The 26431-nt window shown below is 37.0% G+C and overlaps 1 protein-coding gene across 1 annotated transcript in view; it reads right to left on the minus strand.

Annotated features, from left to right (window-relative positions):
• Nucleotides 1–1517: 1517 nt before the first annotated feature.
• The window catches only part of SLC9B1 (solute carrier family 9 member B1), a 122141-nt gene continuing 97227 nt past the window's right edge, over nt 1518–26431 (minus strand). Inside the window, exons 8-12 of the mRNA XM_001110263.5 lie at nt 11935–12041; nt 10945–11094; nt 7025–7133; nt 6000–6136; nt 1518–1824 (exon numbers count right to left, since the gene is read on the minus strand). Of these exons, the coding sequence (XP_001110263.2) occupies nt 1621–1824; nt 6000–6136; nt 7025–7133; nt 10945–11094; nt 11935–12041 (707 nt within the window). The 3' untranslated portion in view covers nt 1518–1620. The remainder of the gene's footprint in view (nt 1825–5999; nt 6137–7024; nt 7134–10944; nt 11095–11934; nt 12042–26431) is intronic.

Raw genomic sequence — 26431 nt, forward strand, 5'->3', positions numbered from 1 at the left:
TCAGCCTTCTGAGTAGCTGGGATTCCAGGTGCGTGCCACCACACCTGACAAATTTTTGTGTTTTTAGTAGAGACAGGGTTTCACCATGTTGGTCAGGTTGGTCTCGAACTCCTGGCCTTGTGATCCGCCCGCCTCGGCCTCCCAAAGTGCTGTGATTACAGGCATGAGCCACAGCGCCCTGCCCATATTTTTATTTTCTTATAAGTGACAATGAGATGCCCTCATGATTTAAATAGTAGTCAAAACACTGGCACAGTTTAAATTTTTAGAATTTGAGTACTAGAATTACAATATTTGAAAATGGAGTCTGTACTTTGTTGTAAAACTACAAGGAGAAAATGTCACTAAAACAGTAGCTATTTTATGTTTACCCAGAGTTATTTTCCCAGAGTGTATTTTCAAAGAGTTATTTTCCAGAGGGTTTTAGAACTTTTGGCAGTTTTGGGGATATATTCTGTGAAAGCCCTTAGTCTTAATGGAATAACACATAGTTTCGATTGCCTTAAATTTTAATTGTTTCACTTGGCAAATTTATGTGTAAATTTCATATTCTGTGGTATTTTAATAGCTTGCTTGTGGAGAAGAGGAAAAAAAGGGACCGAAAGTAATATTCAGTCCTTGCATTGAGGTTTTGCCAAAGAAGTCTAAACAATTTCTAAGATGCCATTCAATCAGGCCATTTGAGAATGACTCTTTTAACTTTATATGACTCTTATAACTTTAAAATAAAGAGTCTTGAGTTAATTAAAACTCACTTTGCTTGTGATGGGTTCTACATTAACATGGCAGATTTAATCAGCCAGAATTAAAAGGTAATTCTATATTACTAAGGAGAAGAAACTGCCACATGACAGTAGTCTCCAAATCTTTCATTTTTGGAGGCTGCCTTTTATGCCTAGATTTTAAAATACTAATTGAAAAAATACAGTTTATTTCCATTTGTGATTTAATTTTATTTCTATAAATAAAAATATAGATAGCGTTTCATCTAAAAACTGCTAAACCAGACTTTCATTTTAAGGGCATGGCAGAAGTAGGGAAAGAGTAACTTGGTTGTATTATTTAACATATTATTTATTCAGGTAGTCACCAAAACTAGAATTTAAAATCTATTTAGTTAACTCATTTTAAGTTGATGTGTTTTATTCCTTTTTTTTTTTCTTTTTGTGGTGATCTTTTTAACTGAATTACTGGACATCATGGGGAGTTCTACTCCTCCTGTTTGGAAACTTAGGCTATCTTACCAAGTTCAATATTCAAAGTTTTTTCTTTCTGCCATTAAGTTTGTTTAACTTAATATTAAGTTCAGTTTTTGTTATGATATAAAATTCAGCCTGAGGGATTACTTTAAACTTTCCTAGGGTATTTACAGATTTAATTTGTTCTTACAGTGTGTAAATACCAAGAGAGCATTCCATTTAATATTATTTTTATTAAATTAACTTTGGAGTAAAAAATCCAAGAAAAGCCCTGTACTGAAATCACATATTTACTAAATCCTGGATTCTCTGTACAGTCCCCACATATTTCTACTTTAAAATTCTTTTGTCATGTGAAATAAATCATTAAAAGAAGCAGGCAGATGATGACAGGTAAACTTTTTAATGATGCTCTATATGTTTATGTTGACAATTGCAGTTTTATTTTGCTTGGATCATAATGGCGTCTAAGCAATTTAGGCCCCAGAATGCCCATAAGTAGAGCTCCATTTGGAGCTGTGATCAAGATGGCTAAAAATGCTACTGTCATCACATCCTTCGAATATGGTTCCAAGTGGGGTGCGGAGACTCTTGCTGTTTCTAGAACCAGAGGACCTAACACAGCCTGCATTTAGGGGTAAAAATGGGGCATAAAGAAAAATGTTAAATGGAGTTAATATATAATGTAAATGGCTCTCTTAAAATAAACAAAATCTAGTACTAGACTATTAGAAAAAAAAAGTACTCAGTAATTTTCATAACTTACTCATCAGTTCTATGTTCTTCCTAGCAAATATATGTGGAGGAAGAGTACAATAGTGACAAATCAGCAGGCAAACATTTTTGGGCTGATTTTGCACTCTTGTCCTCTCAGTGTTCCTCTATTCAAATATCTCTTTTGAGTGTTCATGTTACCCTAATAACACCAGGATTTCTAATGAAACCAGTTTTGCTTAGTTGCCTGTACCATGTACCAGTGGTTCTTGGTGACAACAAGACAACATAAAATATTAAGGTTTCTTATGGGTCTCTAGGATCTCTTGCCCTTCTTCTCATTGTTCTCCCTATTCAGGGGGCACTGTGTTATAGTAGAATTGACAGCAGGGTTGGAATCTAGCAAACTGGGTTTGAATTCTATTTTTGCTGCAACGAGGCTAGTGAACTTACAAATGACTCACACTCTCTAAACTTCTACTTACTTAGTTGTAAAATGAAGAACAAAATACTTATCTTACTGGACGGTTGTGAAAATTAAATATGAGAATGCAAAGAACACCTGGCACATAGTAGGTATTCAGATAGTAGTAAGTTTCTTTCTCCCTCACTCCTCATCCCCTGCCAGGTCAGAGAATGAGTTCCTTTGAAGTTATTGTTTTAGAATGACTTTACTGGGCCACAAGTTTTTTTCCCTAGTTACCTTCTACCACATTATTTTTAATAACATAAAGCAAATTTCTTGCTAACCCTCCTTCTTTGTGTTTAACCATCTAGGCATGAAATTGCCCTAAAATTTTGGGGAATTAAATACCAATATATAACATATTTTCTATGGAGTTGCAAAGTAACAACATAATGGTAGAAACATTACCTCTGATATGGAACATTATGGCAAAAGAACCCCTCAATTTAAAATCAATTTCTGTATTCTAGATCAATAATTTAAAATGGTATCATTTTTATATCATAACTTTTAATGTACTGAACATGAGCCAGTGTGCTGGAGGATGCTAGGGAGAAAAAGATAATCATGCAGAAAACCAACTTGAAAGAATTTTACAGTTTAGAAGAGGATTTGAACATAAAAGAACTGCCAACAGAAAAAACCAAAAACAAAAACCAAACCCATTGACTTTTAAGAGATGATGATGATAATGGTGAAACTAGAAATAATATTTATATAGTTATATGGCATTCATCATATGGCAGGTATCATTCTTAAAGCTTTCCATTTATTAACTCATTTAATTCTCGTGACAACCTTATTATGTGAGAACTATTATTAGATGATAAATGATTTCCTCCTAGTGACTGAAATTGAATATTATTTCTTTAAAAGAATCCAATTGCCAAGCTGATCTTACATTTGTAAACTAAATTATTTATTTACTCTCCTAATAGCTTCTATTTTTCCACTCTAATTTTTATCAGTAACTCGAAACTGAGGAACAAGAGAAAGAGCTGAACCTTAGCCAATTTTATTTTAGCAGCAGAGAACAGTGGAAGAGGATAAAAGTGAAAATAATTCAAAATTGAAATTTAAAATATTTGTTGATCTTACTTGTGACATTATCGTTTTCTATTACTGCTGTTGTGACTCTACTTGTATAAATAATTAATTTTTTATATCTTGCCAGTTCCTGAAACCAGCTTGATATTCTTTGTGTAGAAGCTAGCCTAGAGCCAGCAGACAGGAATAGGCAGAAGCAGAATAATACTGCAGGACTTGAGTGAGTGGTCTCTTTCCTCATACCTGCTTTTCTTTTTTCCCTGCTTTATGAAAATGATGAAATAATAAAACAAAATTGCAAGAGTGTTTTTGGAAGGAGAGAGAACAGAAGGATGCATAGATACTCCTTTTGTAGATTTATTATGCCCTACAGTAGACATTAAAAATAAAAAAGTTATTATTATTTATATTACTTGAACGTAAGATAAAATAACAACATTGTTAACTGAGCACCACCATATGCCAGAGAGAGGGCTAAGCACTTTACATGGATTATCTCATTGAATCCTGACAACACTACTAAGAAATAGATCTAGTCATAGACTTCATTGTAAGATGAGAACACTGAAGAACAGAGAGATTAGAAAATAATTTTCCCGAGGTATGGGCAAATAACATGGTATTCAAAACAGGTAGTCTGGCCCTATGAACCTGCTTTTCTAACATGATAATAGAGGCTTTTCTGCATGAAAATTTAGGAGCTTCTGTTTTGGAATAACAACTAAGAACCACAGGAAATTAAGGTATATTATGCTGCCAAGTTAAATAGTCTAACAATAAGTAGCAATATATTTCAGTAGGAGGAGAATATCCTCGAATAAGAGGGCAAAATTACAAGGTTTCCCTTTCCGTTCACTCATTCTTGCAGGCATGCAATACATATTTGCCTCCTGTGTGTCAGGCACTGTGTTAAGTGCCAGGGAGAAATAATGAAAAACAACTGCAACAACCAGACACTGTCCCTCTCCTTACATAGTCTATCAAGGGGGCGGGGGCAGGGATTTAGCCATTAACCAAATAGTTATACAAATAAATGTGTAATTAAAAACAATATATGTGCATATGTGCATTTGTGTGATGGAGTGAGTGGCAAAGGTAGGGAAAGTATTTTTTAAAAAGTCGATGTGTCTCTATTTTACTTTACTTTTTTTTTTGTGACAGGGTCTCACTTTGTCACCCAAGTTGGAGTGAAGTGGTGTGACCTCAGCTCACTGCAGCCTCAACCTCCCGAGTTCAAGCAGTCCTCCTGCCTCAACTCCCAAGTAGTTGGGACTACAGGTGCGTGCCACCACCCCTGACTAATTTTTTTGTATTTTTTGTAGAGATAGGGTTTCACCATGTTGCCCAGGCTGGTCTTGAACTCCTGAGCTCAAGTGATCTGTCCGCCTCAGCCTCCTGAAGTGCTAGGGTTACAGGCATGAGCCACCATGCCTGGCCTGTGTCTCTGCTTTTTAAAATTGCAACATTTAGCTTTGTTATATTCAGTAAAATATAAAAACTCCAATTTTCAGATATACTCTTATTATATATTTTAGGAAAATACAAAACATATTTTCATAAACTTAGGAAGTACTTATTGAAAGAATACTTTTTAATTTCAAAAGAATTGCTTTTAAAACTGAGATTTAAAAAGGTTACATTGGCTGGGCCCAGTGGGTTATGCTTGTAATCCCAGAACTTCAGGAGGCTGAGGCAGGAGGATCACTTGAACCTAGGAGTTCAAGACCAGCCTGGGCAACATAGCAAGACCTCCTCTCTACAAAAAAGCAGAAAAAATGGTCAGGCGCAGTGGCTCACGCCTGTAATCCCAGCTCTGTGGGAGGCTGAGGTGGGTGGATCACTTGAAGTCAGGAGTTTGAGACTAGCCTGGCCAACATGGTGAGACCCCATCTCTACTAAAAATACAAAAATTAGCTGGGTGTGGTGGTGTGCACCTGTAATTCCAGCTACTCAGGAGGCTGAGGCAGGACAATCACTTGAACCTGGGAGGCAGAAGTTGCAGTGAGCCAAGATCATGCCACTGCACTCCAGCCTGGGCAACAGAGTGAGATTCTGTCTCCAAAAAAAAAAAAAAAAAAAAAAAAAAATCAGAAGAAACACAGTTGGGTGTGGTGGCAGTTGTCTGTGATCCTAGCTACTCAGGAGGCTGATGTGGGAAGATTGTTTGAGCCTAGGAGGTTGAGGCTGCAGTGAGCCGTGATCACACCACTGCACTCCAGTCTGGGTGACAGAGTGAGAACTGGTCTCAAAATGAAAATAAAAAGAGAAGAAAGTAACATTAAGTTTCTTTGTTTGTTTTTGTTTATTTATTTGTTTATTTTTTTGAGATTCAGTCTTGCTCTGTCACCCAGACTGGAGTACAGTGGTGCCATCTCAGCTCACTGCAACCTCTGCCTCCTGGGTTCAAGTGGTTCTCCTGTCTCAGACTCTTGAGTAGTTGGGACTGGTTACATTCAAACATTTAAAAAGTAAGGATAATAGCTCATATTTTGTGACTGGAGTAACATTTTTCATTTAAAATTTTAAAAGCATCAAAATGAAAGCATTAAGCAATAGGCTTAATATGTTCTTACCTGTACTGTAGCTTTGGGCATCCATGCTAAAGCAATAAATATTTTCTCCTTAAAACTAAAACCAGCAAAGCACATCAATGTATATGTGACTAAAATTCGAACACATAATGCCAAACTCAGAGTGGCAACAAATATGCCTACAACAGATGAAAACAAACATAAATAACAAAATATTTGTGAAGAAGTGCTCTTTATGCTCAGGAATATGATTTCTAAAACTTTTGAAAGCATTTTAAGGCTATTGTCTCTTCATGTGTTTTTTACATAAAATCAATGATTATAAAAAATGAATACAATTGAGGATTCTCTGTAAAGTGCAAGAGATTATCTGATGATGGAGGTACCATGAAAAATAAGACAGATGACATTTATACAATTTTGAACTAATAGACCTTTTTTGAATACTTTTATTTTTATTAATAATAATTTATTTTCTGAGAAGGATTCTTGCTTTGTCACCCAGGCTGGAGTGCAGTGGTACAATCTCAGCTCACTGCAACTTCCGACTCCCGGGTTCAAATGATTCTCCTGCCTCAGCCTCCTGAGTAGCTGGGATTATAGGTGTGCACTACCACACTGGGCTAATTTTTGTATTTTTAGGAGAGAGGGAGTTTCCCCATGTTAGCCAGGCAGGTCTCGAACTCCTAACCTCAAGAAATCTGCCTGCTTTGGCCTCCCAAAGGGCTGAGATAACAGGCATGAGCTACCACACCCAGCCAATACTTTTAAATGAAAGTATTCAAAAAGTGCTGATCGTATCAAATATTTTCCCTCAGGAAAGAAATCTTATATTTATTTCCTCAGATAACTCAGGGAAGATATTCAGGGCTGTCCTTGGTTTAAAAAGAAAACAGAGCACACAGTGTAAAGGAAGAGCAATATGAAAATATGACACTGTATCAACATGTGTTTCTGAAGAAGGTCCTTGTAGTCATTCAAAGATATATTGTAAATAAAAATGAGTATTTATAATTTTCTTAAATATTTTTGAATTTCATATATTTTTGTGTTCTAATTATTCTTACCAATAGTATTTGATTCAAGCAATGAAACAGATACTTCTGCTCCAACTAAACCAAAAAGAAGTGGTTGAAAAATATCCCATACATTTGTAATAATCTTTTGGACTTTCATCTATAGAAAAGAGAAATACATTTATAATTATTTTGGCACATAAATACATTTCAGAAACTTAAAGTCTCCCCCCCTTTTTTTTTTCACTTTTAAGTATTTTAGAGATGGGGTCTTGCTGTGTTGCCCAGGCTGGAGTGTAGTGGCATAATCATAGCACACTGTAGCCTTGAACTCCTGGGCTCAAGTGATCCTCTCACCTCAGCCTCCCAAGTAGAGCTACAGGTGTGTATCATCATGCCGGGCTAATTTTTAAATTGTTTGTAGAGATGGGGTCTTGCTATGTTGCCCAGGATGGTCTGGAACTCCTGTCCTCAAGCGATCTCTGGCTGTGGCCTCCCAAAGCACTGGCATTATAGGCATGAGCCACCATGCCTGGCCTAAAGTCACTTAACATTTAATAAACTTAAGACATTTTATTTTAATAAAAATGTTAAACTTAATTAATAAAAACTGAGCACTTTGATAGTTTTACTCAAGCACTTCGGTAGAATTTGATTAAAAGAAACTCACAAAGCAATAAAATAATACTATTTGGCCATTTTGTCACAAAATAAATGATATCCTTAGGGTTCTAGCCATGTTTAGTATGAGTTCCAGATTTTGTCTGTAAGTTAGCCGAACAGAGATAGAACTACATCATGCCTGATGAGAACATACCCAGTTCATGCAAACATTTGGGTTCTCAGAAGGGGGTTGGGAAGCCCTCCACTAACAACCATCCTGGAACTCAATCCCATTAAAGTGAATCCTGATATAGCATATACTACTAGGAAAAACAATTTGGAAGTCTGCGAGGCCTGCTTCCAAAGAACCCATGTTGAATACTTTAGTTACTTTTTCCTTAAAACAAAACCAAAACATATATTAGATTCTCATTTAGTTGCCTACCCAGCTTCCCTTTCTGGAAACGAATGCCTCCCAGTGCTACTTCCCCAATTAAAAGGTTACAGGAAAGGCCCTATTGGCCTACAGTATTCTGGCTCTTCTTCAGGAATTTGGATGAAGAGATTTCAGTCTCAGTCTGGGTTTAACATTTTTTTTTTTTTTTAAACAGAAGATACGTAAGAACTTTGGTGTCTCTTCCTTGAGGCATAAACTATCTTCAAAACTATTTCCCTTAAGACTGCGTTTTCTGATTCCCACTTATTATAACTATGGTTAAAAAAAAGAAAAACAAAGAAAAACAGTGTTAGTATTCTTTACAGCATAACTATCCTTTTTGTTACTTTTAATCTTTAAAACTTATTTTAGTTGTGTTTCTTTTATCATTTAAAAAAATTCTTGTAGTTTTAATTTTATTTATTGATTTGCATTTCATTCATTTCATTTCTTTTATAATTATGATTATATAAGAATACTAAACAAAATGCCACTATGATTTTTGGTTAGGGAACTTCTCAAGCTGATTCTAAAATTTATCTAAGAAAGAATATGTGTAGGAACAGCCAAAAAATACTTTAAAAAGAAGTATAATCTATATTAGATTTTGACACATAAAACTGCAGTGATTTAAAACAGTGGTGTTGGCATAGAAATAGAGAAGTAGGATTAAATAGACTTCAGAATTAATATATATGGGAGAATTTAGTTCATGTTAAAAAACTGAACTATTAATGAATTGGTCAATAAACAAAATTTGGCAAAAAATGACCGTCTAGTTTATGTGCATATATCTGTATGTACATATTCATCACATGCAAGTATATATGTGTGTCTGAATATATATGTATATTTATGTGTGTGTATATATATACACACACACACATCGCGCATGATGTAATTCTATCTCTGTTCAGTTAACTTACAAACTGTATGTGTGTATAAATATATATAGTTTGTAAGATAAACACATGTATATATATATCTCCTTACCTCACAGCATTCACAAAGATAAATTCCAGATAGATTAAAAGACTAAATGAAGAAACAAATTAAACAATCAAAAACTACCAAAATATTAAATGATAATATACAAAATAGTATATCTTTGTAATGTTTATATGTTATAACCTTCAGTGAGAAAGTCCTTCTTAAATGAGATGCAGAATCCAAAACCAAAAAAGGAAAAACCAATAGGTTTGGTCATAGGAAATTTTACTTCCATACACAAGACACCATAAACAAAGTTGAAGATAAGCAAAAATTATATGCAATATATACATAACAAAGGATCTGTAGCCCTAACACTACTAGAAACTATAAATTAGAAACAAAAAAATAAATAACCCAATAAAAATGGTCAAAGAAGATCATAGGTATTTTAAAAAGAATATATGAAGAGAAGTTTACTATACTACTAATCAGAGAAATGTAAATAAAGAATAATGACATCACATAATTGTAAGAAACTATAAGAACTGAATGATGAGGTCATCTAATAGTAGAAAGAATAGAACTAGTGATAATATCAAGTGCTGTTGATGAGTTAAGACATTAGATATTTTTGTGAACTGTTGGCAGAATGTAAATAACCAAAATCTTTTGAAGGGATAATTTAGCAGTGTCCATCAAAATAAAATATACATCATTTCCAGCCAGGTGTGGTAGCTCATGCATGTAATCCTACCACTTTGCAATGTCAAGTTGGGAGGATCCCTTGAGCCCAGGATTTTGAGACCAGCCTGGGCAACATAGAGAGACTCTGTCTCTAAAAAAAAAAAATAATAATAAAAAAAGATCATTTATAGGACTCTATCCCAGTAGATGTACCTGTAATTCCAACACTTTGGGAGTCCGAGGCAGGAGTATCACCTGAGGTCAGGAGTTCAAGACCAGCCTGGCCAACATGGTGAAACCCTGTCTCTCTTAAAAATACAAAAATTTGCTGGGTGTGGTGATGCATGCCTGTAATCCCAGCTACTAGGCAGGCTGAAGCAGAAAAATCACTTGAATCCAGGAGGCAGAGGTTGCAGTGAGCCAAGATTATGCTACTGCACTCCAGCCTAGGTGACAAGATTGAAACTGCATCTCAAAAAAAGACATGAACAACACTGTTTACGACAGCACTGTTTGTAAATAACAAAAAGTGGAAACGATCTCAATGTCTATAAATAGAATACTGGTTACCTAAAAGTGTAAGGGGGTTTGATATTTGAGAGTGGTGGGGAATAAAGAAATCTTTTACATTTTATTCTATGTTTTATTATTTTACAAGCATTTCTATTTTTATTTATTTGTTTATTATTTATTTATTTTTTTGTGATGGAGTTTTGCATTTGTTGCCTAGGTTGCAGTTCAATGGCATGATCTCGGCCCACTGCAACCTCCGCCTCCTGGGTTCAGGTGATTCTCCTGCCTCAGCCTCCTGAGTAGCTGGGATTACAGGTGCCCACCACCACACCACCACGCCCGGCTAATTTTTGTATTTTTAGTAGAGATGGGGTTTCACCATGTTGACCACACTGGTCTCAAACTCCTGACCTCAGGTGATCTGTCTGCCTCAACCTTCCAAAGTTCTGGGATTACAGGCATGAGCCACCGTGTCTGGCCTTTTACAAACATTTTTCATGGATTAATTGTATAATTAAAATTTCAATGAATAAAATAATTACATTCATAAAAGTAATATAATAATATTACATAACTCTTAGCAAAAAGAGAAGCCTGATGTGATAACTCAACTTCTGATTCCATATTAGTATATTTTCAGGTGCTTTTCCTAAATATTTTATTTCCTTGAGTGATTCATACACTTTCTTGAGGACAGAAAACCTTTTGGAACATTTTCCAACCAGAATGAGGGGATTTCCTAAATATAGTAAAAAATTCAGTTGTTTTAGCTTTTAAAATACAGCGTATTAAAAATATTCACCTTTTCTTGGGACCATTTTGTCCCTGCAATGAAACTCAACACTAGGGTGAATAATCCTCCAGTTCCATGTAAACCTATACGTTGGCTGCCTAAGACAGCAGAAACACACATAGTCAAAATAAGGAATCCTCTCTTCAATGCAAGTTTTTTCTAGAATTAGATAGATATTTAGAAATTAGTTTACATTAAATATATAATACAAGATTTGACATTATTATATATTTTTGACCTTTTGATATTATGTCTTTAAACATTATATTAAATGTCTAAAATTTTGATATTCTTTCTCACTATAAGTTTTAGGAGACTTACTACCAAGTAACAAAATTAACAATTAGTAACGTTTCATTTTCTGCCATATCTCTGATACTAATATCAGTAAAATGGTTAAAATATTACTTTAAGTGAAGAAGAAAAGAGACCCATACAATCTCCAGTTTCATATAACATATCCAATGAATTCTTAAAAAATATTTGAGTGTCTCTTTGGCCAATATGTTACAGCTAAATTTGGATAGAAATTATAGAAATACAAAAATAATGGCATATTTTCATTTAAGGCAGGAAATGGCTAAGTTTAAGAGTGTTGCCTTTGTCAAAGGAGAGTAGGAGTGAATTTAAGTCAGAAAATATGCAGAAATTAATGGGAACCTATCTCCCCTTAAAATATTTAAGGGAAAATTTGGGGGAAATTATCAAATATCAGTAGGCAATTTAGTAGAGAAAGGGAAAGTATAATTCAGAGGGATACTCTGCATTAAGTATATATTTTTATATTCCTTATTTGCCAAATCAGGAAGCAGAGACTTTAATCAAAGCCATGGACGTGTATCAATCACTGCTGTGCTCAGTTTCAAGTACAGAGCAGGCATTGGAGGCTAGTTTTAGAGAAATAGAATTAAGTATCAAGTTTCATGGATCTTACTAAAGTTTAATATTTTGAAAAAAATGTCTAACACTATACTTCCATAAAATAGATTTTGTATATACCTGGTCTTCACTTGGAAAATATCGAACAAAAAATCCCAAAACAATTCCTGCCAGCAGACTAATAGATACGCTCTTTATAGAGGCTATGGCATTATTAACTATACCACCTGTAGGGGCACACAATAAAAAAAAATTCACAAAGAAATATTTTCATATATACTACACATCAGAAAAGCAAATCTACGTGGTTCATGAAGAAAGGTAAGCATTGTACAGAACAGATATATGAAAATGGTCTTTAAACATGTAGATCTATTTAGTCCATTAAATATATACTCTCAAATAATTTAATATATACACACAACTCAGAAATGTCCATTATATAAATAGGCCAGAAAACAAAGACTTAACGAGCCACAAGATGCTCCCCCACTTACACAGCCAACTTAAAAGACAGAGTGAGGTAGTCTGGGCGCAGTGGCTCATGCCTGTAATCCCAGCACTTTGGGAGGCTGAAGGTGGATTACTTGAGGTCAGGAGTTCAAGACCAGTCTGACCAACATGATGAAACCTCATCTCTACTAAACATACAAAAATTAGCTGGGCATGGTGGCGCACACCTGTGGTCCCAGGTACTCAGGAGGCTGAGGGAGGAGAATCACTTGAACCCGGGAGGCAGAGGTTGCAGTAAGCTGAGATCATGCCACCACACTCCAGCCTGGGTGAAAGAGGGAGACTATGCCTCCAAAAGAAAAAAAAAAAAAGACCAAGTGAGGTACAAGAATGGAGAGAGACCAAAACACCTGTGGCACTTAGCACATGGCTGGTAAGGGCTATATTAACAATTCTTCTTTGATATACTATATGAAAAAGAAACAAATGATTTTAGCATAAAAAGAAAACGTAATAACAACATAAAAATTTTTGCTCCAGGGTCAGTCCTAGAAACATTCAAGGGTCAATTAAGATTTCAGTATATTTAAGTATCTGCTTTTGGTGAAGACAAAAGGAAAAAAAACTACAAAAGATTCCAGTATATTTTATATTCATTAATATTAATAAATCCATACTTGTAGTTCATTGTAATAAGTAAAAAACAAAAAATAAAAAAAAAACAGATTCTGAGTCACACAAATAGTTCAGTTAAGCTCTGGGTAGTGGATTCAATATAGTAAGTAAGCATATTTTTAGACATATTTTCTACTAAATATAACAGGCAGGGCATGGTGGGCTCACATCTTTAATCCTAGCACTTTTGGAGGCCAAGGCAGAAGGACTGCTTGAACTTCTAAGTTTGAGACCAGCTTGGGCAAGAGAATGATATCCCATCTTTACAAGAAAATTAAAAAATTGGCCAGGTATGTGGTGTGTGCCTATAGTCCAAGTACTCAGTAGGCTGAGGGAGGAGGTCCCTTGAACTCAGGAGTTTGAGGCTGCACTCCAGCCTGGCTGACAGAGCAAGACCCTATCTCAAGAAAATAAAATATAATAAAAATAAAAAATAATATAAACAGAGTGATGTCAGCCAGATGGTGGAATGGGAAGCTCCAAACTTTGATTCTCCACAAAGATACCAACTGAACAACAATATATGGTCTAAAAACCTTTATGGAGTTCCATAAACCATTAAGAAGTTGTGGCCGGGTGTGGTGGCTCATGCCTGTAATCCCAGCATGTAGGGAGGCCAAGACGGGCAGATCACGAAGTCAGCAGATCAAGATCATCCTGGCTAACAGGGTGAAACCTCGTGTCTACTAAAAATACAAAAAAATTAGCCGGGCATGGTGGTGGGCACCTGTAGTCCCAGCTACTCAGGAGGCTGAGGCAGGAGAATGGTGTGAACCTGGGAGGCGGAGCTTGCAGTGAGCTGAGATCATGCCACTGCACTTTAGCCTGAGTAAAAGAGCGAGACTCTGTCTCAAAAGCAAACAAACAAACAAACAAACAAACAAACCATTAAGAAGTTGTAGTAGCACAGACAAGTGCAAAGCCAAGAATAGTGGCATTGAACAAATAAGAAAAGCTGTTGTATTATACTCATGATACCCCTTCCCCAAGCTGGAATAGGTTGGTGTGGCTGGGAGAAAGCACTCCACTTGCAGCGTCTCCATTAGCAGGGAAAGAGAAGACTGGAATGTAACAGTTTTATGAGGCTACCTGAAGCTCTCTCTCTCTCTAACTTGACACCCAACCAGCATACTTTGGATACGTGGGAGCCACTGAGAATAAAGGAGAGGTCAGAGATGATGCAGCACCAGGGAACCTGCAGTACCACAGGCAGACAGATACCAGAGAGAGCAACAGCTCCAGAAAAAGAAACTGGCAAACCTCTACTTGGGATATTGCATGTATAAACCCAAAGAAGATGCATTCCCAGAAAAGGTTTGAGAGGCCGCTAGAGCCTATAGCCATGCTGATTCAGGTAAAGGTCTTCCGTATGAAGCCAGCTGATAAAAACTGGGAGAAGTGGCAGTTTTTTCAAACATCCAAATCTTGGCAAAAATAAATAAAAAATAACACAGCATAAGAAGAAACAGAGAAACCTAATGACTAAATTAAAGGAGCAAAATAAATCTCCAGAAACCAACCCTAAAGAAATAGATAAATGAGTTACCTGACAAAGAATCCAAATGAACTCTCTTAATGAAGCCCAATGACAACAGAAATAGACAACTAAATGAAAGTAGGAAATAATTAATGAACAAAATGAAAATACTAATAAAGAGATAGAAACAAACAAACAAACAAAAGGAATCATACAGAAACTCTGGAGCTAAGGAATACAATAGCTAATTGAAAAATTCACTATAGGAAATCACCAACAGACTGTGTAACTAACTGCTCAGTGGGTTCACCTTGTGACCTGCCTAGACAGAACTGATTTATCAAGACAGGGGAATTGCAATGGAGAAACAGTAATACATGCAGAGCCAGCTGTGTGGGACTCCAGAGTTTTATTATTACTCAAATCAGTCTCACCGAGTATTCAGGGATCAGAAGTTTTAAAGATAATTTGGCAGGTAGGGGCTTGGGAAGTAGGGATTTGTAAGGTTGGAGATGAAATCATAGGGGTTTGAAGTGATGTTTTCTTGCTGTCTTCTGTTTGTAGGTGGTATGGCAGAACTAGTTGAGCCAGATTACCAATCTGGGTGGTATCAGCTGATTCATCTAGTGCAGGGTCTGCAAAATATCTCAAGCACCGATTTTAGGTTTTACAATAATAATGTTATTCTCAGGAGCAATTTGGAGAGGTTCAGATTCTTGGAGCCAGAGGCTGCATAACCCCTAAACTGTAATTTCTAATGTTGTAGCTAATTTGTTTATCCTGCAAAGGCAGACTGGTCCCCAGGCAAGAAGGGGATCTCTTCGGGAGATGGCTATTATCAACTTTGTTTCAGAGTCAAACCATGAACTGAATACCTTCCCAAAATTAGTTCATCCTACTACTAGGAATGGACAAGGACAGTTTAAATGTTAGAAGCAAGATGGAGTTGATTAGGTCTGATCTCTTTCACTGTCATAATTTCTTCAGTTACAATTTTTGCAAAGGTGTTTTCAATAACATCAAGCAGAAGAAAGAATCAAGTGAAACTGAAGACTAGTCATTTGGAATTACAGAGTCAGAGGAGCAAAAGGGAAAAGGAATGAAGAGTGAAGACAGCCTAAGAGACTTATAGGATGCCATCAAGCAGATCAATGTATGCATTATGAAAGTTCCAGAAGGAGAAGAGAAAAATAAAGGGGTAGAGAGCCAGTTAAAAAAATAATGACCAAAACCTCAAATTTAAGGAAGGAAATGAACATACAAATCCAAGAGGCTCAAAGAACTCCAAGTTAAATAATTTGAAAAAAACCTACAATGAGACACCTTATAATCAAACTGTCAAAAGTCAAAGACAAAGAGAGAATCTTGAAAGGAACAGGATCAAAGCAACTTTTCACATACAAGGGAGATGTCATATGGCTATCAGTGGAATTCACAGCAAAATCTCTACAGGCCAGAAGAGAATGGGATGATATATTAAAAGGGCTGAAAAAAAAAAAAACCAAAAAAACTGTCAACCAAGAACTGTATAGCCAGTAAAACTGCACTTCAAAAATGAAGGACAAACAAAGAGTTCCCCAGAGAAGTAAAAGCCGAGGGAGTCAATCACCACTAGATCTACCTTACAAAAAATGTTAAAGGGAGTCCTTAAGTGGAAATGAAAGGATATTGGATAGAAATACAAAAGCATACAAAATATAAACTTCTTTGGTAAAGGTAAATATATGAGTGAACACAGAATCCTGTAATACTGTAATGGTGGTAAGTAAAACACTTTTCTTCTTTACTTGTTTCTTTTTCTTTTTTGAGACAGAGTCTTGCTCTGTTGCCCAGGCTGCAGTGCAGTGGTTTGATCACGGCTCACTGCAGCTTTGCAGCCCTGGGCTACAGCGATCCTCCCAATTCAGCCTCCTAGGTGTCTGGGACTACAGACATGCACCACCACACTCAGATAATATTTTTAAATTTTTAGTGTTGATAAGGTCTTGCTGGTCTCAAACTCCTAGGCTCAAGCGATCCTCCCACTTTGGCCACTCAAAGTGCTGGGACTACAGGTGTAAGACACCACACCCAGCCTGTAATTCACTTGTAATTGAAGCATGGAATTTAAAAGGTAAAAGCATAACATTACTTTATTAAATTATATAAACAATATAAAAATATGTATTGTGTGACACTGGTAACAAAGTGAGAAGGAGATGTAAAGAAGTAGAGTTTTTGTATGTGATTAAAGTTAAGTTGTTGTCAATTTAAAATAGATTATTATAACTATAAGATATTTTCATGTAATTCTACAGTAACCACAAAGAAAAGACCTATAGAAGATACACAAATAAAAATGAGAAAGGAATCAAAGCATGTCCCTACCGAAAAAAAAGAAATCAGTGAAACATAAAGGGAGGCAGGAAGAGAGGAAAAGTGGAACAAAATAGCTGCAAGACATATAGAAAACAATTAACAAAATGACAATAGTAAGCCCTTCCTTATCAATAACTAATTTAAATGCAAATAGGCTAATTTTCCAATCAAAAGACAGAGACTGGCTGAATGGATTTTAAAAAATCTAAATATATACTATATGCAAGAGACTCGCATTAGATCTAAAGACACACAAAGGTTGAAAGTGAAAGGATGGAAAAAGATACTCATTGCAGTTGGTAACCAAAAGAGAACAAGGATGGCCATACTTAGACAAAATAGAGTTTAAGTCAAATAGTAGCATAAGAGACAAGGACATTACATAATAATAAAAGGGCCAATTGACCAAGAAGATATAGCAATTATAAATATATATGCAACTAACAGTACAGCATCCAAATATATGAAGCTAAACTAGACAGAATTGAGGGGCAACATAGATAACAACATCATAATAACAGAAAACTCCAATATTCCACTTTCAGTTATAGATACAACAACCGGACAGAAGATCAACTGGAAAACAGAGAACTTGAACAACATTATAGACCAGTTGGACCTATCTGACATATACAGAACACTTCACCCAATAATAGCAAAATACACTTTCTTCTCAAGTACATACCAAGACTTTTCCAGGATAGATGGCATGCTAGTCCACAAAACAAGTTTTTAAAAATTCAAGAAAACTGAACTCATACTAAGTATCTTTTCTGACCATAATAAAGTGACATTAGAAATTCATAGCAGAAGGAAAAGTATTCAAAATTCAAAAAGGAAAAGTAATAAATACGTGGAAATTACAAAAATATACTCTCTTAAACAACCAGTTGGCCTGTATGGTTAATATTAATTGTCAATTCAATTGAGGGACGCTTAGATGCTTGATAAAGCACTTCGTCTGAGTATATCTGTGAGGGTGCTGCCAGAGGAGAATGATACATGAGTTAGTGGACTGAGAAAGACCTGTCCTCACTGTGGGTAGGCATCATGCAATTGGTTGCAAGTGTGGCTAGAACAAAAAAGGCAGAAGAATGGGAACATTCAGCTTGCTTGGATTTCTTTTTTATGTACTCTCTCTCTCTTCCAAAGCAGTATGCCTTTTTCTCCTCTTGTCCTTGCACATCAAACTCTAGGTTCTTTGGCCTTTGGACCCTGGGACTTGTATCAGCAGCCTTTTGGGAGCTCTCAGGCCTTTGGCCTCAGACTAGTGGCTGTACTGTCAGCTTCCCCGGTTTTGAGACATTCAGATTTGGACTGAGCCATGTCACTGGCTTCCTTGGGAGCCATGCGCTAGGTTTCTCTCATTTTCCAGCTTATAGATGGCCTTTTGTGGGACTTTGCCTTTGTAATCATGTGAGCCAATCCTGCTTAATAAATTATATTTCATATATATATAAATATATTCTCTTTTATATGCATATATCTATATCTATATTTCCTATTGGTTCTGACCCTCTGGAGAACTCTGATGAATACAGTCAAAGAATAAGTCACAAGGAAAATTAGAAAATGTCTTGAGACAAATAAAAGTGGAAACACAACATTCCAAAGCTTGTGGGATACAGCAAAATCAATATTAAGAGGACAGTTTATATATCTAACTACCTACATTAAAAAATAAGAAAGATCTAAAATCAGCAACTTAGCTTTACACCTCAAGAAACTAGAAAAAGAAGAACAAACTCAACCCAATGTTAGCAAAAGGAAGGAAATAATAAAGTCTAGAGCAGAAGGCCAGGTACAGTGGCTCATGACTGTAATCCCAGCACTTTGGGAGGCCGAGGCGGGCGGATCACCTGAGGTCGAGAGTTCGAGACCAGCCTGAGCAACATACAGAAACCTGTCTCTACTAAAAAATACAAAATTAGCCGGGCATGGTGGCACATGCCTGTAATCCCAGCTACTCTGGAGGCTGAGGTAGGACAGTCACTTGAACCGGGAGGTGGAGGTTGCAGTGAGCTGAGATTGTGCCATTGCACTCCAGCCTGGGCGATAAGAGCGAAACGCCATCTCAAAGAAAAAAAAAAGTCTAGAGAATAGAAAAAACCCTGTGAAACTAGTTGTTGTTTCAAAGTTCAACAAAATTGACAAATCATCAGGTAGAATACCTAAGAAAAACATAAAGAAGACTCAACTTCTTTTAGGAAGAAAAGAGAAGACATTGCAATGGATAATACAGAAATAAAAAGGATTCTAAGAGTCTACTATGAATGATTATATACTGACAAGTTGGATAACCTAGGAGAAATGAACGGATTCCCAGTAACATGCAAGTTACCAAGACTAAGTCACAAAATAAAAAATCTTAATAGACCTATAACTAGTAACCGAATCAGGAATCAAAAACCTCCCAGCAAAGAAAAGCCCAGGACCAGATTACTTCACTGCAAAATTCTACCAAATATTTAAAGAATTAACACCAATTCCTAGCTGGGTGTGGTGGCTTACATCTGTAACCCCAGCAGTTTGGGAGGCCAAGGTGGAGGATTGCTTGAGTACAAGAGTTCGAGACCAACCTGGGCAACACAGTGAGACTTCATCTCTATAAAAAATAAAAAATTTATCTGAGCATAGTGATGTGTGCTTGAGGCTACTCAGGAGGCTGAGGTAGAAAAATAGCTTAAGCTTGGGAGGTTGAGGCTGCAGTGAGCCATGATACAGCACTGCACTCCAACCTGGGTGACAGAGTGAGATCCTATCTCCTGGGTGACAGGGTAAGACCCTATCTCAAAAACAAACAAAAAACCCAATTCTTCTTAAACTCTTCTAAAAGTTTGAAGAGGAGGGAATACTTCCAAATTCATTTTATGAGGTCAGTATTACTCAGATCTCAAATATAAACAAAGATACTATAAGGAAAGGAAACTGCATACTAATATCTCTGATGAATATGCAAAACCCCTTAACACAATACTAGCAAATATAGTTCAGCCACATATGAATAGTAGTATACAGCATGAACAAAGTGGGATTTATCTCTGAAATGCAAACTGATGCAAAATGACTTTTGTATGGGTTCACACAAAAATTATTCAATGTAATACAGCACATCAACAGGGTAAAGGACAAAAATCACATGATCATCTTATTTAATGCAGAAAAAGTATTTGACAAATCCAATATCCTTTTGTGATAAAAACACTCAGCAAACTAGGAACAGAAGCAAAATACCTCAACATGATAAAAGCCATATATGAAAAGCCACAGTCAATATCATACTCAATGGTGAAAACTAAAAACTTTCTTCCTAAGGCCAGGAACACGGCAAGATTGTCCACTCTCTCTTTCCTTCTATTCTTATGGTACTGGAAGTCTTTGCCAGAGAAATTAGGCAAGAAAAAGAAATAAAAGCTATCTAAATTGGAAAAAAAAAAGAGAAAAGTATCTCTTTTTACAGATGGTATGATCTTATATGTAGAAAACCCTAAAATTTCCACAAAAAAACTTAGAATTAACTTAAAAAACTCAGCAAAGGTGCAGGATACCAAATCAACACTCAAAAATCAGTTGTGTATCCAAACTAACAATGAAAAACCAGGAAAGGAAACAAAGAAAATAATACCGTTTCCAATAGCAAAAAGAATAAAACAGGAATAAATATAACAAAGCAGTTGGAAGACTTGTACACTAAAAACTACAGAACATTTCTGAAAGAAATTAATCATACACAAAGTGGAAAGACATTCATGTTTATGGATTGGAAGACTTAATATAGTTAAGATGGCCACACTACCCAAAGTGATCTTCAGATTCATTGCAATCCCTAGCAATATCCTAATGACTTTTTTGGGGGTAGAAATAGAAAAAATAATCCTAATATTTATATGGAACCCCAAAGGATTTCAAATAGCCAAAACAATTTTGAGAAAGAAAAACAAAGCTGGAGGCTCCAAACTTCAAGATTTCAAAATATGTTAGAGAGCCTCAGTAATCAAAACCACGTGGTACTGGCATAAAGACAGATACATTCACCAAAGGAACAGAATAGAAAGCTCAGAAATAAACCCTTACATGTATGGGCAAACAATTTTTGAAAAGGGTGTGCAAGACTGCACAATGGAGAAAGAACAGTCTCTTCTGCAGATAGTGAAGGGGAAAATGGATATCCACAAGCAAAAGAATGAAGTTGAGAAAAGCTTTGTGACCTTTAATTGAGCAATGATTTCTTAGATATGATACCAAAAGCATAGGCAACAAAAGCAAATATAGACATATTAGACTACATCAAGCTTAAAAACTTTTGCATGTCAAAGGAAGCAATCAACACAGTAAGAAGGCAATGCTCAGAATAGGAGAAAATAATTGAAAACCAAATACCTGATAAGGGGTTAATATCTAAAATATATACAGAACAACAACTCAATAACAGAACAACCTAAATGAGAAATGGTCAATTGACTTTGCTATGGTCCAAATGTTTATGTTCTCCCAAAATTCATATGCTGGAGCCTAATATTCAATGTGATAATATTAAGAGGTGGGGCATTTTAGAGATGATTAGGTCATGAAGTCATAGCCCTCGGAAATGGGACTAGGGCCTTTACAAAAGAAGCTTAAGGGAGTTTGTTTTCCCCTTTGAACATGTGAGAACACAGAGAATTCTATAGTGAATAGGCTCTCACCAGTCACTGAGTCTGTTGTAGCCTAAATCTCAAACTTCCCATATTCCAGAACTGCAAGAAATAAGTTTCTGTTTTCATCAATTACCCAGCCTAAGGTATTTTGTTATAGCAGCAGGAATGGACTAAGATGAACTTGAATAGACATTTCTCCAAAAAAAATACAAATGGCCAACTAGTATATGAACCCAACACTACATGAAAGCTGCCAAAGCTTGGGGGAATTGAACTCTCTGAAGCAACAGCCTGAGCTGTACGTTGGCTCCTTTTAGCCATGGCTAGGACACAGGGCACCAAGTCCCAAGACTGCCCAGAGTAGCAAAGCTCTGGGCCTGGCCCACAAAACCATTTTTTTCCTCGTAGGCCTCCAACCCTGTGATGTGAGGGGCTGTTGTGAAGAACTCTGACATGTCCTGGAGACAATTTCCCCATTATCTTGGCAATTAACATTTGGCTCCTTGTTACTTCTGCAAATTTCTGCAGTCAGCTTGAATTTCTCCCCAGAAAATGGGTTTTTCTTTTCTATCACATCATCAGGCTGCAAATTTTCCAAACTTTTATGCTCTGCCTCCCTTTTAAACATAAGTTCCAATTCTAAACCATCTTTTTGTGAATGCATAAAACTGAACCCTTTTAAGAGCACTCAGGTCATATCTTGAACACTTTGCTGCTTAGAAATGTCTTCTACCAGATGTCCTGGATGGGTTCCAAGATGGCCAAATAGGAACAGCTCTGGTCTGCAGCTCCTAGTATGATTGACGCATAAGACAGGAGATTTCTGCATTTCCAACTGAGGTACCTGGTTACTCTCATTGGGATTAGTTGGACAGTGGATGCAGGCACACGGAGGGTGAGCTGAATCAGGGCAGGGTGTCATCTCACCTGGGAAGCGCAAGGGGTTAGGGGATTTTCTTTTCCTGGCCAAGGGAAGCTGTGACAGACTACCTGGAAAAACAGGACACTCCCACCCAAATACTGTACTTTTCCCAAGGTCTTAGCAACCAGCAGACAAGGTGATTCTCTCCCGTGCCTGGCTTAGTGGGTCCCATGCCCACAGAGCCTTGCTCATTGCTAGGGCAGCAGTCTGAGATTGATCTGCAAGGTGGCAGTCTGGCTGGTGGAGGGGCGTCTGCCATTGCTGAGACTTGAGTAGGTAAACAAAGTGACCAGGAAGCTTGAACTGGGTGAAGCCCACTGCAGCTCAACAAGGCCCACTGCCTCTAGACTCCTCCTTTGCGGGCAGGGCATAGCTGAGCAAAAGGCAGCAACTTCTGCAGACTTAAACGTCCCTGTCTGATAGCACTGAGAGCAGTGGTTCTCCCAGTATGGCGTTTGAGTTCTGAGAATGAACAGACTGCCTCCTCAAGTGGCTCCCTAACCTCCATGTAGCCTAACTGGGAGACACCTCACAGCAGGGGCTGACAGACACCTCATATAGGCAGCTGCCCCTCTGGGATGAAGCTTCCAGTGGAAGGATCAGGCAGCAATATTTACTGTCCTGCAATATTTGCTGTTCTGCAGCCTCCACTGGTGATACTCAGGCAGACAGGGTCTGGAGTGGAACTCCAGCAAACTCCAACAGACCTGCAGCTGAGGGACCTGACTGTTAGAAGGAAAACTAACAAACAGAAAGGAATAGCATCAATATTAACAAAAAGGTCATCTACACCAAAACCCCATTTGTAAGTCACCAACATCAAAGACCAAAGGTAGATAAAACCACAAGGATGGGGAGAAACCAGAGCAGAAAAGCTGAAAATTCTAAAAACCAGAGCACCTCTTCTCCTCCAAAGGATCGCAGCTCCTCGTCAGCAATGGAACAAAGCTGGATGGATAATGATTTTGACAGGCTGACAGAAGGAGGCTTCAGAAGGTCAGTAATAACAAACTTCTCTGAGCTAAAGGAGAATGTTTGAACTCATCACAAGGATGCTAAAAACCTTGAAAAAAGATTAGACAAATGCTTACAAGAATAAACAGTGTAGAGAAGATCTTAAAAGACCCAATGGAGCTGAAAACCATGGCACGAGAACTTCGTGATGCATGCACAAGCTTCAGTAGCTGATTTGATCAGGTGGAAGAAAGGGTATCAGTGATTGAAGATAAAATAAATGAAATAAAGCAAGAAGAGAAGTTTAAAGAAAAAAGCATAAAAATAAATGAACAAAGTCTCCAAGAAATATGGGACTATGTGAAAAGACCAAATCTACGTTTGATTGGGATACCTGAAAGTGATGGGGAGAATGGAACCAAGTTGGAAAATACTCTTCAGGATATTATCCAGGAGAACTTCCCCAACCTGGCAAGGCAGGCCAACATTCAAATTCAGGAAATAGAGAGAACGCCACAAAGATACTCTTCGAGAAGAGCAACCCCAAGATACATACTTGTCAGATTCACCAAGGTTGAAATGAAGGAAAAAGTGTTAAAGGCAGCCAGAGAGAAAGGTTGAGTTACCCACAAAGGGAAGCCCATCAGACTAACAGCGGATCTCTCCACAGAAACTCTTGAAGCCAGAAGAGAGTGGGGGCCGGTATTCAACATTCTTAAAGAAAAGAATTTTAAACCCAGAATTTCATATCCAGCCAACCTAAGCTTCATAAGTGAAGGAGAAATAAAATCCTTTACAGACAAGCAAATGCTGAGAGATTTTGTCACCACCAGGCCTGCCTTACAAGAGCTCCTGAAGGAAGCACTAAACATGGAAAGAAACAACCAGTACCATCCACGGCAAAACATGCCAAATTGTAAAGACTATCAATGCTATGGAGAAACTGCATCAATTAATGGACGAAATAACCAGTGAACATCATAATGACAGGATTAAATTCACACATAATAATATTAACCTTAAATGTAAATGGGCTAAATGCTCCAATTAAAAGACACAGACTGGCAAATTGGATAAAGAGTCAAGACCCATCAGTGTGCTGTATACAGGAGACCCATCTCATGTGCAAAGACGCACATAGGCTCAAAATAAAGGGATGGAGGAAGATCTACCAAGCAAATGGAAAGCAAAAAATAGCAGGTGTTACAATCCTAGTCTCTGATAAAACAGACTTTAAACCAACAAAGATCAAATGAGACAAAGAAAGCCATTACATAATGATAAAGGGATCAATTCAACAAGAAGAGCTAACTACCCTAAATACATATGCACCCAATACAAGAGCACCCAGATTCATAAAGCAAGTCCTTAGAGACTTACAAAGAGACGTAGACTTCTGCACAATAATAATGGGAGACTTTAACACCCCACTGTCAATATTAGACAGATCAACGAGACAGAAGGTTAACAAGGATATCCGGGACTTGAACTCAGCTCTGCAACAAGCAGACCTAATAGACATCCACAGAACTCTCTACCCCAAATCAACAGAATATACATTTTTCTCAGCACCATATCACACTTATTCTAAAATTGACCACATAATTGGAAGTAAAGTACTCCTCAGCAAATGTAAAAGAACAGAAATCACAACAAACTGTCAGACCACAGTGCAATCTAATAGAACTTAAGATTAAGAAACTCACTCAAAACTGCACAACTACATGGAAACTGAACAATTTGCTCCTGAATGACTGCTGGGTAAATAACAAAATAAAGGTAGAAATAAAGGTGTTCTTTGAAACCAATGAGAACAAAGACAGTTGTGTGATTCTCCCAGACATACCAGAATCTCTGGGACACATTTAAAGCAGTGTGTAGAGGGAAATTTATAGAACTAAATGCCTACAAGAGAAAGCAGGAAAGATCTAAAATTGACACCCTAAAATCACAATTAAAAGAATTAGAGAAGCAATGGCAAACACATTCAAAAGCTAGCAGAAGGCAAGAAATAGCTAAGATCAGGGCAGAACTGAAGGAGATAGAGACACAAACAAACCCTTCCAAAAATCAACGAATCCAGGAACTGGTTTTTTGAAAAGATTAACAAAATTGATAGACTGCTAGCAAGACTAATGAAGAAGAAAAGAGAGAGGAATCAAATAGATGCAATAAAAAATGATAAAGGGGATATCACCACCAATTGCAAATAAATACAAACTACCATCACAGAATATTATAAACACCTCTCCACAAATAAATTAGAACATCTAGAAGAAAGGGATACATTTCTGGACACATGCACACTTCTAAGACTAAACCAGAAAGAAGCTGAATCTCTGAATAGACCAATAACAGGTTCTGAAATTGAGGCAATAATTAACAGCCTACCAAACAAAGAGTCCAGGACCAGATGGATTCACAGGCAAATTCTACCAGAGGTACAAAGAAGAGCTGGTACCATTACTTCTGAAACTATTCCAATCAACAGAAAAAGAGGGAATCCTCTGTAACTCATTTTATGAGGCCAACATCATCCTGATACCAAAGCCTGGCAGAGACACAACAAAAAAAGAGAATTTATACCAATAACCCTGATAAACATCGATGCAAAAATCCTCAATAAAATACTGGCAAACTGAATCCAGCAGCACATCAAAAAGCTTATCCACCACGATCAAGTTGGCTTCATCCCTGGGATGCAAGACTGGTTCAACATAGGAGAATCAATAAACGTAATCCATCACATAACAGAACCAATGACAAAAAACACATGATTATCTCAATAGATGCAGAAAAGGTCTTCAATAAAATTCAACAGCCATTTATGATAAAAACTCTCAATAAACTAGGTATTGATGGAATGTATCTCAAAATAATGAGAGCTATTTATGACAAACCCACAGCCAATATCATACTGAATGGGCAAAAACTGGAAGCATTCCCCTTGAAAACTGGCACAAGACAGGAATACCCTCTCTCTCCACTCCTATTCAACATAGTATTGGAAGCTCTGGCCAGGGCAATCAGGCAAGAGCAAGAGAAAGAAATAAACAGTATTCCATTAGGAAAAGAGGAAGTCAAATTGTCCCTGTTTGCAGCTGACATGATTGTATACTTAGAAAACCCCATCGTTTCAGC

This window comes from Macaca mulatta, chromosome 5, assembly GCF_049350105.2.
Source record: "Macaca mulatta isolate MMU2019108-1 chromosome 5, T2T-MMU8v2.0, whole genome shotgun sequence".
Taxonomy (NCBI): Eukaryota; Metazoa; Chordata; class Mammalia; order Primates; family Cercopithecidae; genus Macaca; species Macaca mulatta.